The sequence below is a fragment of the Pteropus vampyrus genome, unplaced genomic scaffold (genome assembly GCF_000151845.1).
Source record: "Pteropus vampyrus isolate Shadow unplaced genomic scaffold, Pvam_2.0 Scaffold255, whole genome shotgun sequence".
In the NCBI taxonomy this organism is placed as follows: domain Eukaryota; kingdom Metazoa; phylum Chordata; class Mammalia; order Chiroptera; family Pteropodidae; genus Pteropus; species Pteropus vampyrus.
The window spans coordinates 223,945-234,498 of NW_011889036.1; the positions used below are offsets into that span (position 1 = coordinate 223,945).

Sequence of the window (10,554 nt, forward strand, 5' to 3'; positions counted from 1 at the left end):
ATAAAAGTAAGTTTACCCCTGAGCTCCAGTCCCAGATCTTCAGGGCGCCACATCTTCTGGGACCACCCAAGAAGAAGAAACCTGAGTTCTCCAACTCTCGGAATGGTGCTTGGTTTCTCGCAGGTCTGCTATTTCTGCAACAGTACTTCCTCCATCTGGAAACTGAATCAGGAATTTCCTGTGCCCACCTGTGACCAAGTCTTCCAAAGAAACAGGGAGAAGACTAAAGAGTCTGCCCCAGGGCCCAAAACAATTCTGTTTAAATGCAAACATTCTAGGCAGGAAGAAATTCCTGCCCAATGACAGAAGCTGATTTAACTAAGCCACGCCTCCCCACCCCAGTGCCAATTAGACACGTAGGGGCGAGGCGAATTGCCACACCGGGAAGACATTCGTTTTCGCTCTAGAGCTCCTTGAGATCACTATCCGTTAACAGTCTCTGGAGGCTGTACCGCAGCTTTTGTCGCCCTGTGATCTGCACTGGTCGTAAGAGTGGGAAGGACTCAGGGAGACCCAGGAAACAGAAATGGTGAGTGTGCGGGGGCTGGTGCGGAGACGGCGACGAGGGGCTGGTTAGAACCGGCTGGAACCGCCTGTAATGCAAGCGGGCTCCCCCTGGTCAACTTCCGAGTCTTTGAGCACGAGTCCCTCCGGGGCGCCGATGGGACGTCAGCCTCCTCTGCTCGCGGCGTGGGGGCTGGGCCGCAGCCCGGACCGGCGTCCTGAAGCATCACTGCGCGCCGGCGACTTCGGCAGGGAACCTGTCCCGGCGGCTCTGCGCCCGCAGCCCCGCGACTCCCCTGTTTGTGCGGTGACCACGGGGAGGGGCGTCAGGGTAGATGCGTGAATCGGCCTCCGTGGTACGTACTTGGAGGAGCTATAGAGTGTGTGGTCCCCACCCCCTCTTTCCTCCCCCAAATGTTTGGGGAGCAGGGTCTCAAATTTACGACCCTGACCTCCCAGCCTAGCTCTTCCAGGGACTGACAATAGGTCCTGACATTTCCAGATTACTGCTTGCGTTCCCAAAGCCAAGTTTTCCGCTCCAACTCACACAGTTGTTATTCACTCTTTATCCTCTGGGGTGCATTTCAGACAGACCCAATATTTTGATTACCTTTCTTTCCCCAGAGCGGTGCACTATTTTCTTTTTTTTTTTTTTTTAAAAGATTTACATTTGTAGATTTACATTGAGTTGCATGAAATCCTCGTTCCTCTCCCCAAGGCCCTCCCTGGGCACAGACGTCCTGTGGGAAGTCCTTTGGGCGGAGGCTCCTTGGGAAACTTTCCTGGGTGTTCTGTCCTGTCAGCACTGCCCTTCCTTGGGGTTGTCACCTTTAAAAGATACGTGATACGTTCACTTTATTTAGGAATTGTTCAAACACTGGCATTGTGTCTTTAAAAATATCTGTAGTGGTCCAAAGCTACTCCAATGCCGGTAGAGGCCTGAGGGCAGGATCTAAGCTTAAGGCCCCTTTTACCTGCAAAGGGAGGCAAACTCTTGAAAGCCCAGTTCTTCCTGGGGAGCCTCCTCCTGCTGGTGTCCTGCGACTCACACCCATCAGAGGGCTCACTTTATACCAAGAAATACAGAGCCCTGCTGGGGATTGCAGGGCGGTGATGAAGATTCCCTTCCTGGGGAGCGGATTGTGGTTTCTCAGGCCTAGACACTTTTAGACATTATTTTTTTCCAATTATAGTTGACATTCAATATTATTTTATATTAGTTACCGGTGTACAGCATAGTGGTTAGTCATTTATTCAATTTATGAAGTGATTCCCCCATTAGTCAAGTACCCACATGGCCCTATACACAGTTATTACAATATTATAAACCATTCCTTATGCTGTATTTTACATCCTTGTGACTATTTTTGTAACTGCCATTTTGGACTTCTAAATCCATTCGCCTTTTTCACCAAGATCCCTCAGCCCCCCCCCCCTTCCATCTCATAATCATCAGATTGTTCTCTGTATCTATGCCTTTGTTTCTGTTTTGTTGTTGTTCTTTAGGTTCCGCATGTAAGTGAGGTCATAAAATATTTGCCTTTCTCTGACTTATTTCAGTTAGCATAATACCATCTGCGGGTCCACCTATGTTGTTGCAAATGGTGAGATTTCATTTTTTATTAATTCCATTGTATATATGTACCACATCTTGATCCATTTGTCTACTGATGGACACTTAGGTTGCTTCCGTATCTCGGCTGTCATAAAGAGTGCAGCAGTGAACATAGGGGTGCATATATCTTTTCTCTTTCTCTCTTTTTTCTTTTTCTTTTTCTTTTTTTACTTTTATTAGCATTTATTTGATGCTGAATTTGCTCCTGGGCCATCAGTTTTTGTTTCTTCAGTTTGTTCTGGGATATCTTTTTCTTCTGTGCAACCTCCTCTTCTGGGTTAGGAACAGTCCGCTCTTTGTCAGTAAGGGCCATGTCAATGTGGCAGGGAGAGCTCTGTAAGTTCTGCGCTGCATCTCGGCAGGTTGGTTCACCTGGATGTGCTCAATGATCAGAGAATCTACATCTAAGTCCTTAAGCTCAGCGTTATTCTCTGGGTTTTTAAGTGTGTGCAACAAAAATTAAGCACTTTGGGGGCCACCGATCCTGTGTCCAGCCCCATTGCTTAGCCTGGGAACACCTATCTAATCCATCATTGTAACGACAGAATGGCATACACTACTTCTGTAAAGTGACATCCTTCAGATATTTGGTGGCTTTGCAGATATACTATCCTTGATGACCTAGACAAGTGTTGTTAAACACTTGTGAACACGAAGATTCGAATCTCTTGATTTGCATGATTTTGCGGGATTTTCTGGTTCAAGTGAATAGTGAACCATTTTCAGAGGTCAAATCAGGCCGTTTATGGGAAGAGGGACTATGTCTTTTCAAATTTGTGTTTTAGATTTCTTTGAATAAATACCTATAAGTGGAATTGCTGGGCCGTAAGATGGTTCTAAGAGTACAGGAACCTCTGTACTCTTTTACATAGTGGCTGCACTAATTTACAGTCCCAACAACAGTGAACGAGGGTTCTCTAATCTCCACATCCTCGCCAACACTTGTTTTTTGATTTATTGATTACAGACATTCTGATAGGTGTGAGGGGATGTCTCATTGTGGTTTTAATTTGCATTTCTCAGTTTATTAGACATGTTGAGCAACTTTTCATATGTCTATTGGCCATCTACATGTCCTTTTTGGGGAAATGTCTATTCAGATCCTCTTCCCATTTATTAAATATTTTGGGGGATTTCTTGGCATTGAGTCATATGAGTTCTTTATAAATTTTGGATTTTAACCTTTTATCAGATGTATCGTTGGCCAACATCTTCTTCCATTCGGTAGATTATCTTTGTTTTATTGATGGTTTCCTTCACTGTGCAGAAACGCTTTAGTTTAATATAGGCCTGTTTGTTCATTTTTTCTTTTGTTTCCCTTGCCCAAGGGGAGAGATGTATCAGAAAAAATATTACTAAGACCAATGTCAGAGTTTACTGCCTATGCTTTCTTCTAGGAGTTTTATGGTTTGGGGTCTTACATTTAAGTCTTCAAACCATTTTGAGTCTATTCTTGTATACGGAGTAAGATGGTGGTCCAGTTTCATTGTTTTGCATGTATCTGTCCAGTTTTCTACTCCTTATACAATTTATTGAATAGTCTGTCTTTACGCTATTGTCTATTCTTGCCTCCTTTGTCATAGATTAAATGACTGTATAGGTACAATTTATTTCTGGGCTCCATATTCTGTTCCATTGATCTATGTGTCTGTTTTTATGCCAGTACCATGCTGTTTTGATTGCTATGTTCTTTTAGTATAGTTTCATATCAGATAGTGTGATACCTCCAACTTTGTTCTTTTTTCTCAAGATTACTGTGGCGATTCAGGGTCTTTTATTGTTCTACATAAATTTTTGGATTATTTGTTGTAATTCTGTGAAAAATGCCATTGGTATTTAAAAAAATATTTTTTATTTTTCAATACTAGTTGGGATACAATATTACAGTAGTTTCAAGTGTACACCATAGTGTTAGACATTTACATAACTTAAGAAATGATCACCTCAATAAATCTAGTACTTGTCTGTCACCATACATGGTTAGTACAGTATATTAACTATTCTTTATGTTATGCTTAACATTCCCATGACTATTTTGTAACTACCAATTTGTACTTCTTAATCCCTTCCCATTTTTCACCCTACAAACCCTCTCCCATCTAGCAACTCTAAAATGTTCTCTGTGTCTATGGGTTTGTTTCTCTTGGTTTTGCTGACTTGAAAGGAATGAATCCGGGCAGACATTATGAAAAGGAAAGGTTGCATTTAGTGTATTTTTTGGACTTTGTAGGAGAAAAAGATAACTGGTTAATAACCTCGAAGTAGCTGTTGAGTGGTGGTTGTGCACGTGCTTCAAAACACTGGATGAAAGTGTTTCTACCTGCAGCAGCACAGAGAAGATGGCAAACCTTATTGTTCATGTGTTAAAGCTTAAGTGTTCACTTTTCCAAAACATTAAAGCACTCTCCATAACAGGTGAAAACTCGCACTACCGTTGGGTTTGTATTAATTTTCTTCATTTTGAATTGTGTACACTACGATTGCTGCATCAGTTTGATATCAGTGTTGAAAAATTACCAGTTATACTTGCTGTTAATCATTCTATCTGTAGGTTAGGATTAAAATGGATTTAGTCCATTTTTAAAGCTGCAAATTTTTCTAAACAGGAACAACTATTTGCAATGTGGGTTTTCATAATGATTAAACCAATGATAACTTTTATTACTAACAGTTGAGAGTACATGGTCATGTGGCCATGTAAAAATATATTAATGAGTGATAAATTCCAACAGGGTTTTACTATTAGCATAATTTTGTGTTGTGACAATGAAGTTACAATTACATAAGTTATTTTGGATAACATTTGTTGCTTAACGATGAAGTGACAGAAGCTCAAAAAAATAAAAAAAGGCTATACTGTTTTTAAGGCAAATGAATTCATATTTGATGGCCGTAAGGAAAAAGCAGTTGAAATTCTGTTTTCATTGGTAAGAGAAAAAATACCTCAAAAACTATAGAAATCTTTGAAATTTGTAGTCTATTTAGGAGCTTAATTAAAAACCCCAATGCATTATAATATGCTACTTAATTCTGAAAATATCCCCAGTTTGAACTACAGGAGAGGGAATGACTATTGTAAACCCTTTGTCCTTTCAGATAGAGACTTTTTAATTTTCATGGTCTGCAGTTTTATATCTGTCAGTGATTAAAGGAATACATCTTGGAAGTAGAATAGTTAAAACAAGGGAATTTTTAAAAGCAAAAGTTGATTAAAATCACGATTCACCATAGGAAAATATGGTATATATAAACTTTTGTTTTTATTTTGAAAAAACAATGCGTTGGAAGGTTATTTCGTGTTCCACTCCTGTGCTCTGACTCCATCCACTCTCCAGCCACCAGTTTTGATCACTTCCTGATCATCCTGTTCGTTTCTTAATATAAAAACTAGCCAGTGCCAAGAACATTTTTCGTACTCGTGTTTGTTCTTTGAGTCAGTAGTGCAGGTTCACCTACTTGATGTTTGACCTCTGACAAGGTCACCCCTGCCTCTCCCTTTCCCCCTAGTGCTTCTTATCTGTCAGGCTGATGAGGACCTTGAGGTTCCCCCCCGCACCCCCCGCACTGAGCTGCTGCTTGCCGGGGAGCCCTCCTGTGGGCTGTGCTGCCCTGTGCTGTGCTTTCCTGTGCTGTGTTGTGAACCCACCAAGCCTGGAGTCTGTAGACCGAGGACCCTAGGTTGACAGTTTGGTAATTTGTTGTCTTTAGAGAGCGGGGTATGGGAGTGGGGCCCTCCTTCCAGTGCTCCTGGGTCGATGTCTTCGGTGGATACTCTCTTGTGTGTTTAGAGTGAAGGTGTGACTAGGCCGATTTCTTCCTCACAGTAGGATAAGTCTAAGGAAGAAGAAGGATGATTAGTGAGTGAGGTGAGCCCATCAGACAGTCACACCTTAAAGAGCAGGTATTCCAAACGGAGAGAGAGAGGAGACAGGTTAGGCAGCCCATAGCTGGTGGGCTGGGTCCTCTCTCCTGATAGCAGAGGACTCCTCACGTTCCTTATGTGCCTCTGCTGCTGCTGCCCCTGCCTCTGCCTCAGTGCAGATCCCAGCCCTGCGGCTATTGTGGACAATCCACAGCCTCACTGTGGCACAGCAAAGGGACTAGTTCAAACAGCATTTCAGCCCTAGGTCCTTAAATTCTACACAGTGACCATTTCTGTGGAGGAAGCCTCTAACCCTGATGGCACTGATTTGAGGCCCTCTGGCGGGGGAAACAAAAGATAGATACCAGGGTAGAGAGGACACCCAGTCTCCCCATGTTTATCCAGTGGCCTAAAATACAAACCATGGAAGGAAACAAAGGAGAAATATATTTTAACAAGTCCACAATTTGATCCAGTTGGAAATCCAAAATATACTAAAAGAATTTCAAAACAAAAAGATAAGTGGAGACTCCTTGTCTTTCGAGCCTCTAAAATATAGGGTTTGAATAAACGTAGCCATATCTTGACATGCAGTAATTGATGAACCCTCCCACAATAACTCAATGCTACATTACATTACAGTTATACCTGGGCTCTCAGTCATTGAAATGAGGTCGCATGTGATCTCAGGGGAGTTACCGAAACAATATAGAGGACAAAGTGGAGTACTTGGCCTGAAGCATCAGAAATCTTTGCCTTTTCTCACACTCCTAGCACCGATTATCCTTAAAAAACCCATAGTGAGTAGAACAGCTCTGAACCAACAGATCATGAATTTAAATTAAGTCTTCACCGGCACTTCCCCACTGGCTTCACAAAAATGCAGCTGCATGGTCCCTATCCCTTATTAAATTAGTTAGCATTGCCCAGTGTCCATTGAACAGGGCCCTCCAGGATTGAAAAATGTTATCAGAATCCTTTGAAGAAGAAGTGATTATCCCCAGTGCTTGTTCTTTCCAAATTTGGAATGTTCTTAACTGTGGAAAGAATGAATGACACCTCACAGTGGATGACAGCAACTTGGAAGCTGTGGTCCCACCCAATCAGCCCCTAGTCCCAGTCCCTACCATTATGAGAAATACTGACCCCATCTACTCAGCAACTGGTACACATTCTGCTATCACAGGTTTGGCTAAGTCTGGTCTGTTCAGTGCCTGTGTCAGCAGTCTCCCAGCTCTGCACTTGGCCTTCGTCGCTGAAGGGACATGACACACCTTTACCTGGCTCCCCTCAGGGAACCCCAGCACCACTGCTACCGCACACAGTCTCTGCAGGAAAGATCTGAGTGCGTTTACCTTGCTCCAGGAGCACAGGTGTGACATGACATTCTCCTTTGTGGACATTCATTTGACATTTAGGACATACATATATTGGAAACTAGGTCTTGCAAAAAGTGGACGAGCCATTGCTAAGACATAGTATGAGGGCCTGTTGCTTTGGTTGCATTTTAAAACATTGTTTAATAAACAGAAGATCACTTCCTTTTTGACACCATGAAGAATTGGTAGTCCTTCTCAGCACCCACCACATTGTCTGTATTTGTTTGGTATTTGGGAGGCAACTCAGTTCCTGTTTACAAATTTTACTTGAGCCCATTCAGGGTGGGCCTCCCTACCATTGAAGGCTCTAGGCTGTTTAAATTGCCATACAGCGGGCACACCTGGCAGTGTCCTCAGAGGCACCTTCACTGTAATGGTGTCAGCTAACACTGTCATACCTCCTGGAGTGACCCATGATGGTCTTTGGTTATAATTTCTGTCTCTCTCTCAGTTATGTTGACTAGATGTTTATCAATTTTATTAATCTTATCAACAACCAACTTTTATTTTAATTTTATCCATTGACTTCTTGTAATTACATTGATTTCTTTTCAAACTCTTATGACTTCTTTTACTCTGTTTTGGGTTAAATTTGCTCTCTTTTTTTTTTACAGTAAAAAAAATTTATATTTAGAATGAACCAGGTAGACTCAGTTTAGATGATCCCAGTTTTGTTGGCAACATTCAAAGCATCGTAGTCGAGAGCCAGTCGAACATGTGCCTTCTTCTCTCCATCAGGCCCGATCAGTGTGTTGACAGTGTCCATGGTCAACGTCATAGAGCTTCCTCACAGCCTGTTTGATCGAGTGCTCGTTGGCCTTGACATGTACAAAGAACACAAGTGCACTGTTGTCTTCTAGCTGCTTCATGGCTGACTCAGTAGTCAGGGGGAACTTGGTGGTGGCATAGTGGTCACTTGTTTCTCCTGGGGGCGCCCTTCCTAGGGTATTTGGGCTGCCTTCATGGTCACAGCGTATTGGGCCTTCGGGAGGTTGGTGACCTGTGTATCTTGTATTTTGTGGCCATGGACACCTTTCAGCACTGCTTTCTTTGCCTTCGAAGCCTTTGCTTTGGCTTTGGTTTTTGGGGAGAGACAGGAGTTTCCTTCTTTGCTTTCAGTGCCATCTTCAGGAAGTGCTGCTCTCCTTTTTAAGGTTTCCTAAAATGGATGCCTGCATTATTGATTATAGACGTTTCTTTTTTTTCTAGTGTAATACGTTCGATGGCATAAATTATCCTTAGGCATTGCTTTTGCTGCCTCCCACAACCTTGATAAGTTGAATTTTTATTTCATGTAGTTCAAATGATTTTCCTTTCTCTTGGACTTCTTTGAGCCCATATATTATTTAGAGGTGTGTTGTTGAATTTTCAGAGTTTCTTTTTTTTCAATTATCTTCCTGTTATTGATTTCTGGACTAATGCCTTAGTGGTGTGAAACCATCTTTTATGTGATTTCTGTCCTTTCAAATTTGTTATGGTGTGTTTTATATCCTATTATGTGTTCTGCTTTGGTGAGTGTTCTATGTGAATTTGTGAAGAATGTGTATTCTGTTCGTGTTGCGTAAAGTATTTCATAGATTACAATTAAATCCAGTTTTTCTATGGCATTGTTGATTTCGTCTCTGTCTTTGGTGATTTTCTGCCTGCTGGGATTTATATATAATTCATGAGGTGATGTTGAAGTCTACAATAATAGTAGTGGATCCATCTATTTCTTTTGCATTCTGTCAGTTTTACCCCATGTGTTTTGCCTCTCTGTTGCTATGCACATGTACATAAAAGATGCTATGTCTTTTTGAAGAATGGTCCCTTTTATCACTATGTAATGTCCCTTTTTTGTCTCTGAGTTTTCCTTGGTCTGAAATCTGCATCTGAAATTCATATACCTATGGCCTCTTATTATTTCATTCATGTTGGCATGATGTATTTTTCTCCTTATCTTCATCTTTCATCTATCTCTGTTTATATTTAAAGTGCCTTGTAGACAACATGGAATTGTTTTTTGAAATCCGATGTTACTTATCTCTCAATTGTATTGAGACTATTGATGATTAAAGTGGTATTTGATACACTTGGATTAATATCTATCACATCTTTTAATTTTTTAAAAATTTATTGGGGTTTCAAATGTAAATTTAATAATATCATATGTATGTTGCATTGTGTGTTCACCACCCGAAGTCAAATTTCCTTCCGTCGCCATATATTTGACCTCCTTTACCCTTATCCACCTGCTCCCTCTTTCCTTCTGGTAACCACTAAACTATTGTCTGTGTCTATGAGTTTTTTGTTTGTCTTGTTTGATTGTTGCTTTCAATTTTATATCCCACATATAAGTGAAATTGTATGGTCCTCAACTTTTCCTGTCTGACTTATTTTGCTTAGCATAATCTCAAGATCCATCCATTTTGTTGCAAATGGCAGTATTTCATCTTTTCTTACCGCTGGGTATATTCCATTGTATATATGTACTACATCCTTTTGACTCAGTCATCTATTGAAGGGCACTTCAGTTCCTTTCATGTTGGCCACTGTGAATAATGCTGAATAAACATTGGGATACATGTGTCTTTATGGATAAATGTTTTCAATAATTTGGGGCAGATACCCAGAAGAGGGATTGCTGGGTCATATGATAGTTCTCTCTTAATTTAATTTTTTGAGGAAGCTCCATATTGTTTTCCTTAGTGGCTGTACCAATTTACATTCCCACCAGCAGTGACTGAGGGTTTCTCTTCTCCCACAGACTGTCTGACACTTGTTAGGACTTTTGTTGTTGATAATAGCCATTCTAATAGATGTGAGTGAGGTGGTATCTCATTGTGCTTTTGATTTGCATTTCCCTAATAGCTAGTGAAGTTGAGCACCTTTTCATGTGTCTCTTGGCCATTTGTATGTCTTCTTGGGTGAAGTGTCTGTTCAGTTTCTCTATTTTTTTTTAACTTGATTGTCTTTTTGTTGTTGAGTTGTATGCGTTCTTTACATATTTTGGATATTAACCCCTCATCAGAGGAGTTGTTTGCAAATATCTTGTCCCATTCAGATGGTTGCCTTTTTGTCTTGCGATAGTTTCATTTGCTGTGCAAAAGCTTTTCAGTTTGATATAGTCCCATTCATTTATTTTTTGCTTTTCCTTCCCTTGCCTTTGAGGTAAGTTCTTAAAATTCTCTCTAAATCCAAGGTTTGTGAATATA

The 10,554-nt window shown here is 41.1% G+C and overlaps 1 protein-coding gene and 1 pseudogene across 2 annotated transcripts in view; one reads left to right on the forward strand and one right to left on the reverse strand.

Annotated features, from left to right (window-relative positions):
* The first annotated feature begins 340 nt into the window (after nucleotides 1-340).
* Nucleotides 341-10,554, forward strand: part of LOC105301912 (zinc finger protein 791-like) — a 98,619-nt gene continuing 88,405 nt past the window's right edge. For both annotated transcript variants that reach the window (XM_023520265.1, XM_011374780.2), the window contains exon 1: nucleotides 341-529. In XM_023520265.1, the coding sequence (XP_023376033.1) occupies nucleotides 527-529 (3 nt within the window). In that variant the 5' untranslated portion in view covers nucleotides 341-526. The remainder of the gene's footprint in view (nucleotides 530-10,554) is intronic.
* LOC111729288 lies at nucleotides 8,010-8,485 on the reverse strand (annotated as a pseudogene).